Source organism: Mangifera indica, chromosome 12, assembly GCF_011075055.1.
Source record: "Mangifera indica cultivar Alphonso chromosome 12, CATAS_Mindica_2.1, whole genome shotgun sequence".
Lineage (NCBI taxonomy): Eukaryota > Viridiplantae > Streptophyta > Magnoliopsida > Sapindales > Anacardiaceae > Mangifera > Mangifera indica.
The window spans coordinates 13,571,126-13,581,442 of NC_058148.1; the positions used below are offsets into that span (position 1 = coordinate 13,571,126).

Sequence of the window (10,317 nt, forward strand, 5' to 3'; positions counted from 1 at the left end):
GTGGAGAAACTGTTGTGGAATGGAACTATGGAATGTAATGGAGTTATATTCCATTAGCATAAAAGCATAATAATATTTAAAGTGAAAGTGGGAGAGGAGGCTAAGTGGGTTTTGGTTTAGGAGATGTCAAAGTCTTCACGTTAGCCAGTAATTAAAATAACAATAGGTGGCAATTAAAGCGATTCCACTTACTAAACCAACTTTAAAGGCTCCATGGAAATGGGATATTCTTCAATGCATCAAAACTAAATCCCACCATTCATAAATATATTACACCTCATACCCTAAATAAATCACCAATAATAAACATCCACCTGTCTCTACATGCTCTTACCAATTTATTATGTTTTTTTTTTTATAAGAATCATGTTGATGCTGAATTTGATGGGGACCAGGAATTCTCTGCTTACCATGATAGTTAAATAATGTGTTATATCATATATCTAAAATTTAATATTATGTATAGTATTATATCATATCATGTAATACAATTTTTAAAAAATAAAATAATAAAAAATTATAATTGATGCGCCATTATTTTGAAAAATATCACAAATATATTTAAAAATTTAAAATTTTTTATATACACTTCTATTATATCATTATTTTCTCTAAAAAATATATCGATAATATGTATTGTATCGTAAGATAAGTATTATACCATACGATATGTATATTGTATCGTATTAATTACAATACACTTCATGATAGGTATTGTTTTTCATCTGTATTGTATTGTAAATAGGATATGTATCGTGTATCGTAGAATACTAATAACTATGCTGCTTAGTTTTAAGTACGCTAGTTAGTGACATTTTTTCTTTTAAATAATCCATATTACCACTGTCGGCATAGACATTTTAACACTCCAATCAAACATTTCAAAGTAAAATGTTTGAAGTTATAATGAATATCACTTTAGATATTAATGATGATATGTCACTATATGATTATGTGTTATTTTATCATAAATTCAAAATCAATCAATTATATAGTGTTATATAATCTTCAGTATTTGAATTAATACTCATTATTAGTATATATAGTTTAATTAAAATATTTAACCTCCAACACAAAACACTTCTAAATAGAAGGCTTCCAGTAGGAGAGGATAAATTTATGTAAGAATCCCAATGGGAAAAAGGAAAAACAATATAAGGTTTAATATGAAAAAAATTATGGCAAGAAGGGTTAGGAGGAAGAATATTGCATGAAATGGAATGCTTTTACTTTTGGAAATGATAATATTTTTTCATTTTTGTCTTCTTTTCCCTTAATTTGAGTTCTTATTATAGGAGACCTAATTAAAGGGGAAATAAGTATTATAAAAATACTAGACAAAATCGTGGTAAGAAATTGGATCTAAAAAGTTTTATTGTTTTGATAACTAAGAACCTTGTTTATATTTGTTAGATGGGTAAACTCATGATGTAGTAATCGAATTCACAATTATTATACTAGATAAGTTAATATTTCACAAACGTGATAAAGATTCAAACTTAGACCTTCATTTTAAAAGTTTTAATACTCTATTAGTTTTGTTAATAGTTGGAATCAGAAAATCGAGTATTTATTCGTATCTTTTTAAAAGTTTATCACTTTTAAAGAGAAATGTTTATTTTCACATAACACATATATGACCCATGGTTTTCATTTATCAACTCAATAGTTTTATAATCAATTTCAGCCAAGAATGGTGATGATCTGAAAACCAAAAAGGTAAATGGCACTTAGGGTTTATAGTGATTCGACAAAATTGCCTACATCCACTTTGGGATAGTTGACAAATTTCGTTAGCTCAGAGAAACTTTTACAATGAGATTAATTGCATAAAAGGAAAGCATAAAAATTCAGAGAATTACCAGGAACCCCTAACTTTTCATAAAAGGAAAATAGAATGGAATTGTCACAAGTTGTGGCAGATCTAAAGAGGCTAAAGAAGGTCAATTAACCCAAGTAGGAAAAATTAATAACTTAATACCCTTCTAGTTTGAAAATTTATTGTTTCTTAATTAGCATTCTCATATTTTTACTATTAATCAATTTTAACCTTATATTATATCTCTAAGTCCATCATTGGTCATAAGTACCCGATAATCACAATTTTAAAGACCATTTCATTCATCATCGTGGAGACTGCAATTGCATTTAATGGAAGATTGTTTCACAAGAAAAGAGAGAGAGAGAGAGACAGAGGAATTTTAATGATAGAATCAAATAATGGTAGTGGGTTCTAGGATGAGCATACGTGGCATGCAGAAAAGCATGAATGGAATGAGGAATGTGGGGTGGGGGCATTAACAAATTATAAAGTGGAGACGTTTATGATTATATAAATGAAAACTGACAAAAGGAATTAAAAGATCAACTCAGATAAACCAAAAGCCTTTTTGAGTCAACTGCAGAAGATAAACATGCACAGACACAATAATGCATGCAACAGCTAGCAAGTCTGTTTCACTCAGCCTGAATCTGAAAATCTGTGTGGGAACACCGTCCCTAGTAGAAAATGATGCTGAATGGATTGTTATGTTCAGTGGCTTATCAATGGGTTGAGCATTTTCAATATGTAGAGCTTTCATTCAGTTCCATTGATGTAGCTATCATTATCCAACCAAGAATTTTGCCTGTTTGCCCATAACCAACCCAAAACAGATAATAGTGGACAATGAATAAATGAGCACTTCAATGAACTTTGATCTTTTATTTTGAGGAAAAATAAGTGCAAAAACAAAACATGTGTATATTTGGAATTATAATGGACTTCTTTGGTAGTTTCAGTTGAGGAAAAATTATAATTAAATATATATAATTGAATACATTACCAATGGAGAATGGCTAGGAAGGCAAGAACCAACTTCCTTTCTTAGGATTGAACTATGACCAACTTGAAAGGTTAGATCATCCTACAATCGAAAGGCAATGGCCAAAGTAATTCATAAATTTAAGCGCGAATTCTATTGATAATTTGCATTCAACAAAATGTCTTTCAACATCTCGGTATGTAACAATAATTTCTACCATTTCACCCACTATGGTAACAATATCTATTTGGAGAGAAAAAGGTTGTTTCTTTTGTCTACTGAAATTTCATCAATTGGATTACAAATACAAATAAACTCAAAATTATTAAGTAAACAAATATTAAGCAGAGGGAAGAAACAACTCCAATTTAACTAAAAACTTAAAACAGGAACCTCACTGGATGACAGGCCAAATCAGGAATGAGACCGCTGATAATATAGTATTAAAAGAAGTCACAACTCAGTAGTTCCCAAGTATAGAGAGCCGTTAAGCTAATGATACCATGCGAAAAAATATTTCCTACTCAGCAACTGCTACCTTTTCTTTTTCTGGTTTCTCAATTCCTTGAATATCAATTATTCTCAACTTAGTAAGCTCCTGAATGAAGATGATTTGATGTGTTAAGGACAAAAAAAAGAATCAAACACCATTAACTTGCAGACGGAAACAGAAAATAGTTTACAGACCTGGCGATGTCCTTTAGTACGACGGTAATTCTTCCGTCTCTTTTTCTTAAAAATAATAACTTTTGCATCTAATGCCTGAAAAAAAAATTGCAAAGATACAAAGTGGCTCATTTCAAATGCAAAACAAAACTAATACATAAGTTAATCCATATTTTCCAGCAAATTCTCCCTTCAACTCCTACTTTCTGAACTCCCAACAGATTCTACAAACAATTTCATGTCAAAGCTAAATCATAATAATCCAATGAATTACAGGAAGAGATGACAGCCATTAACTGGGACTATATTCAATAGCTCTGAGGTGAATTATATGAAAATCCTGAAGGTGGATATTTTTGCTTTTATTACAGTTTCTTCACTACTGTAAACTTGGGTTGTTTATTACAAACAATTAGCTAAAAGAAGTGGTTAGATTTTGTACAACATGAAATTAAAGAACTTGGTATATGAACATTGTTTATGAAAGATAAGCCCCATATATCTTTGAAGCTTCACATATTAATTCAATTTGTTATCATACTTCTTACGATTTGCTATGGCTAAAGTTATGGGCACTAAATATTTAAGTCTCCATCTACCCTGCTCAATGATTTACATAGATCTTGGGAAGATACAGAGATAAATAAAACTATCACAGCTTGACAACAGTGTAAACTTTTTTCCCTTAAACAATGCCATCAAAACATAAGTGAAGACAAAGAGAGATATAGATTTAGTATCACTTACATGCTCCTCAACAATTGCATGAACTGTTGCATCTGGTACTATGGGCCTACCTATGATAGTTTGATTTTGTGAACCCAACAAGAGAACCTTGTTCAAAATCAACTGCAACACAAAAAGTCATGAAACAGAAATTTCTATCAATTAAATCAATATTCAGGAAAGAACACATAACATGTTTAAATTTTATTGGGCATATATGCTAAACTCATCAGCGAACAACAGATTATCACAGCTGGATATAATCTCACGTTATTGCCACTGCAAATTAGCATCTACTAGGTAATGCACCAAACAGAGCCATAAGGCTTTGCATCCAGCTGATACCATCCACGTTTCAACATAAGGATCAATTTAGGTCCAAACAAATTGATAGATCATATCTTTGATAATACAGTACACCAAGCCTACTGCATTTTCAGTAACTGGAGCTATTCATGAACCATTAATAGTACATTCATTTAACAGAAAATTCTCTTCAATTTGGGACCTGCACATCTGCTGTAAAGTACTCTACAAACATATAATCAAAACCTATTTTACAGGTAGAATTGCCTTCATTCTCTACTGTCTACCTCTTGGCATATTTAGAACAAAAATGGGCCTCTTTAAAATCTCTTGGCTATGAAATCCTCTATATACAGAAAGCAAAATAATTTTATCTGCACAAGTGATGAACCACAAGAAGAAAGCACAAAATAACAAAAGATATAAGCACAAATCAGAAGCAAACCAAGGGGAAAAATCTAGCAAACAAGTCGGTCCCTAAATTCCATATCAAATGATCCTTTGAAATTGGGTTTTGAGTTGATTGATAAAAAAATCCATTAAAACTGAAGGCCACATTGCAGTACAACAAAACTGAAACAAGAAAAGCAGCAATCAAGTAAACTCTACATCAGAAGCTAAGAGCAATTACAAAAAACGCAAAAGCTAATTCTACATTTTACAATGTCAAAAGACTCATGGCATTCTAATCATCTATTAGATTAAACCATTGAAATATTTCCTCTATAAATAGAATCAACAAAACACCAACACAACACACTAATTAATATCCATATGCAAATTGAAATATCAAACAAATTACAAACCAATAATTGAAGTTCAAAAAAGTGAATATAACAGTATTTTCGCATTGTACAGTAATAAGCATATACAAAAGCACCGACCTTGTCATTCACTTCACAGAACTTTAATCTCTCAGTAAATATCGAATCCCCATTGCTCACCTTAAACTGGTGCGACCCAATCTACCAAAAACAACAAAAAGAATTACATATTTAAAAGTATATATATTGTACCATACATATATACACATCGACTCGACCAAACATCACAAAATAGCACCTGAACAATAGCAAAAACTGGTTCGTAAGGTTTAAAAACCCGTTCCAATTTCTGAAGTGGTCCCACCAATTTGTACCCGATCTCAGCGGCCTCAGCTTCTTTCTCCTCTACAGTGTACTGCCGCTGCAACTGAGGGACAGTATCGTCATCTTCCTCTTCACCCGAACTCGCTTCGGTTTCGTAGTCTTCGTCTTCGTCGTCGTCGTCGTCGTCGTCATCACCATTTTTGTTAGAGCAAAAATGGCGAGAGTAGGACCAGGGGGTGCTCCAAGAGGTGCCAAACTTTGAAGAAATGTCGGACTGGTGCTGGGTTCGAGTTATGATTTTAAAGGATATGAGGTTAGAGAGGGAAGGCTGAGGAGTTTTAAGAGAGAAAATAGCTGCAGCTTGGCGGCTTAGTGCATGCAAGCACCGTCGGTGAGCCATGGATCGGTGGCGCTCACGGCGCTTGCGTCAGTAGGGTTTAAAGTAAAAGATACCAGGGGGTTTTGATCTTCCTGTTATAGTTTACCCGTGTTTTTTCGGCCCGATATGGAAGATGCTATCCAGATTAACAAGACGTCGGGCTGGCCCGGGACTTTTGGGCCCGATAGTGTAAATTATGTATGTAATTTTGAGGATATTTAAACCTTAATTTATTATTTGATTTTTTTAATAATTTCAAATACATTAATTATTAAAAATTCAATTTTCCTTATATAATAATTTGAAATTTGAAATTTACCTTAAATTATATTAATTTTCCCATTCTTAATTTCTCATAGTTACATAAAAGACATTCAACTCCAATTATTTATTAAATATTTTATTCACCCTGGCATTCAGTTACCTTTATTCAATAATAAACTTATGTCAATTAACCATAAATACTAATTTATTTTTCAAGGTAATAAATTAGTATGATTTTAAATTAAAAATAATGTCTAATCACTATATATAATATCAAAAAAAATTATTATTAATTTTCATAATTTTACTTATTTATTTGTTCAATATTATAATTGTACAAATATTAACTTTATATTATCATTTCTTCAATTTTATAGTATATCTATTAAACTTAGGCCTAGTAGGATAAACGGGTGGCTAAAATCTATCTATCTAACTGTAGTAATTACCTTGAAATACTATCATAAACATAGAGTTGAAAATGAAGAAATGAAAACATATTAGCGAATGAAAAATAGAGTTGCGTTTTATGTATTTAATTTTGAGTATCTAATTAAATATTTAAAATCGAATACAAATAATTTTTCATAGTTTAATTGTAAGAAGTGTCAGAAGAATAAACCCCCCCTCCCCCCAATTGTATATTATAGCCTTTACCAACGTATCTATAAGATACCCCCAAAAGATAGTTTGAATAATAAAATAAAAGAGCTAATGTATAAAAAAATATAGATTTAAGTCTCTTTTGATGATATATCAAGATTAAATTCTTGACTTGTCTGACTCAAAAATTCTGAGATCAGTGACTAAACTCCAAGTTTATTTTATTTGATATAATTGATTTGGTCTTATAAAAGTAGTGATCTAGCTTAGGTGGGGCATCTTGATACCAGAGAGGAAAAAAATTTAAAAAAAAAAGGACACATCCATAAGGTCTCACATGCAGCATTTAATTTTGGGTATCCCCCATCCCTGTCATCATGGTGATTATGAACCAGCGTGTCTCCAATAATGCGGGGACCCTAAGGCATTTTATAGATTTTCAATTGAGATTGAGGAGAAAAATGTAGTTCAAAACCTCAAAACTAGATGTGGCGCTACAATCTAAACTCAATCACCACTGCTAGCTTCAGAAACAGGGGTATTGCAGAGTTTCATATATGCCTAGCTAATAATTCTATACAAATATAAACTGTATTTTAACAAGAATCATTTAAAGGAGAATCAAGTTTGCATAATTGTTCTTATAAGAGAAAACTGCAACATTAATTAATATGTATATTTCATAGAGCAGTAAATCATGTCATTAAACAAACTGCAAAAGGACAATAATTATAGAGAACTCATAAATTTATCCAAGCAGAGAGCATTTCAAGATAGCATATGATGATTTCTACAGCTCAAAGTATCAGGAATCCACCACCTGATCAGAAATACAGGAGTAGTTTTATTTGTTGCACAGAATCGTGAGATAGATGAATGACCTGAGTCAGAGACTCTGGCTCCAGACGAATTCTACAGCTTGAGCTCAGCACCACCTCCAGATTACACCTTCTCAATCCAATCTAGGGATGTATATTTGTGATTTCCACCAGGGGTAGATTCAAGTTCCACCGGCTTGGACTTGAATCCATGTTTGGCTCAAACAAACCGAAGTCAAACTAAAACTCCAACCCGACAATTTGCTTGAATTCAAGGACTCATCGACATCATCACATTAGAGCTCTTCTTCTTTTTCTCCAATGATTTTTTTCTTCGCTTGTGGCAATCTTTCTTTTTTGCCACCAATTTTTCTGCTTCTTCCACCATTCAAGTTGACTAAAGCTCGAATTTGAATTGATCATTTTGAATTCAAGTCAAACTCAAACTGACCTTTGTTTAGACTCATCTTAGATTGAATTCACCCATAATTTCCACATTAACAAGCTCTTCAATGAAAAATCTATTCTTCAATAAGGGCCTCCAATATACAGCTCCATCCTTAATCAATTTTTGCTACTGTTTTTTTAATCAAACAAAGACGTTCTTCGTCACTGTTTGGCTTTGCTTTCCCCCTGCTTTGTACAATTTATGTATTATATGCTGACTTCATTATCAAGACCTTTTAAGCACCAGAAAGCCCTGACTCACAACATAACAAAAACAACAGAAAATGCTTCACATCACACTACGTATAACCAAAATCAAGTAATATCTACTACCAAGATAACCACAGCTTGCACAAAATTTCTATATCCCCAACCTTCAATTTCAAACACAGTTCTAGCTCTATAATATTTCCCTACAAAATTGTTTATCATCAAATAAAAAAAGAGAATATCACAACACATAAAAACATTAAAATGTTTCTCCAGACATTCGAATTCAATAAACAATGGCTGATAACATCATTGTCATCACCTCCAATTGGTTCTCTACAAACTCCATATCCAAAGTCACAATCAGAGAATGGAAACAAATATATTATAAGCTTCATAATTCAGTCAACAGTAAAATAACCATTGCATTCAAAACCAAATATTTACTCATCCACACAAATCAAAATCACACATCACCAAAAACATAAAATGATGAGTCATAATAGAACAAGAATGTGTAGTAACACATCAGTTCTTCATCATTGATTCCAATTTCCATTCTTTTTTAGATTAATAACTACATAGCATTAACATTTTCCCAAAATCTACACTATTTGACATAACGACCTACAAATGAAAAATTAAATTTCAACAACGCCAGTCATTAGAAGATAAGCAAGATTAAACATTAATCGTACTTTTCTCTCCAAGAATACACAAGAAAAAACACCCACGAGAGACCCAAAATAACATCGCCAACCGTCTTCCTCAGCCAATCCCAAGCTAAATATTCAACCCTTCTCTCAAAATAAACCCTCCACAACGCCATAAATATATGCAAAACGGTACACCCTTTAGCGAAAAACGACTGAAATCCCTTATCCCGAACGAAAGAAACCATAAACAGTAAAAACCCGATTGCGAACAAGAGCAAACCCGAGAACGAATCGGAGGTCTGGATTAAAAGCTGGTCGTGCGGGTTGGAACCCAGTAGCTTTGTCGCAGTTTCCACTCCGTGGGTGAATGTGTAGATTTCCTTCATATGGAAAATCATCAGGGCCCCGCTTGTTAAGGCGATCAGAGAGTGGAGAAGACAGATCACCGCGAACGCAGCTGAAGATGATGATGCTGACGAAGGGGACATTTTGTGGCTTGAATTTTGATCGGACGTTGATCAACGTTTCGGCGGCGTAGGCATGGCTGAATTGGTGCAGAAGTAAAAACGGAAATTGAAGAATTAAAACAAAATAAGATTAAAAGAACTGCGCGAAATCGAAGAACACTTCATTTATTATAATTTTCGTGAAGATTCAGAGAGTGAGAGATTAAAAAATAATGGTGTGATGTCAGCTCAGATTTAATAAATAAAATAAAATAATAGATAAATAGGAAAAGGATAATATCCCACCGAAGTTTTGTTGAAATGTGAAATATATATTTATAGGTAACAAAAAACTTAAATACTCTTATAAATTTTAATCTATTAAAATATACTTACAAATTTTCTAAGCCAAAGGACTATTTCCCATTTAAAGGATATTGTTATCTCAATTTTTTTTGTTAATTTTAAAAATTTTATTTCCTCACCTATAAATATTTAAAATTAACGGAATCTTAATCCTTTAAAATTTTATATCTTTTTTCTCTTTAAATCCTAAAAACTAATAATTTTTCCCTTTGATCAAGTTTTAAAAAATGACATTCTCCCCTTAAAGTTTAATTTTCAATCTTTGACATCAAATATAGCACCATCACCGATGGCGAAGCTTCTCTAACATATCACTATGCTCCAACAATCTCTCTCCCCTCCTCTGGAACGTTGATTGACACAAATCTAAGTTGAAAAGACGAAGACATCTTCTTTTGGAAAGACGAAGACATCTTCTTTTAGAAAGACGATTGTCTTCCTAGAAAAAGATGAAGTCTTTGTCTTCATCTTTTCAAGTTGGATTTGCGGCGGTCAACTCTCCAAAGGAGGGGAGAGAGACAGTTGGAGCATAGTGATA

General features: G+C 32.3%; 2 protein-coding genes across 2 annotated transcripts; both read right to left on the bottom strand.

Moving 5' to 3' along the window:
• Window positions 1-2,935: 2,935 nt before the first annotated feature.
• On the bottom strand, window positions 2,936-6,081 carry LOC123192280 (50S ribosomal protein L21, mitochondrial). The gene is made up of 5 exons (XM_044604766.1): window positions 5,565-6,081; window positions 5,387-5,467; window positions 4,218-4,319; window positions 3,492-3,566; window positions 2,936-3,402 (listed from the first exon to the last, which is right to left on the bottom strand). Exons 1-5 carry the CDS (start codon window positions 5,988-5,990, stop codon window positions 3,325-3,327), a joined length of 762 nt encoding a protein of 253 aa, XP_044460701.1. The 5' UTR covers window positions 5,991-6,081; the 3' UTR covers window positions 2,936-3,324.
• A 2,733-nt stretch (window positions 6,082-8,814) lies between these two features.
• LOC123192290 lies at window positions 8,815-9,683 on the bottom strand. The gene has a single exon (XM_044604784.1). It carries the CDS (start codon window positions 9,453-9,455, stop codon window positions 9,000-9,002), a length of 456 nt encoding a protein of 151 aa, XP_044460719.1. The 5' UTR covers window positions 9,456-9,683; the 3' UTR covers window positions 8,815-8,999.
• Window positions 9,684-10,317: the final 634 nt, after the last annotated feature.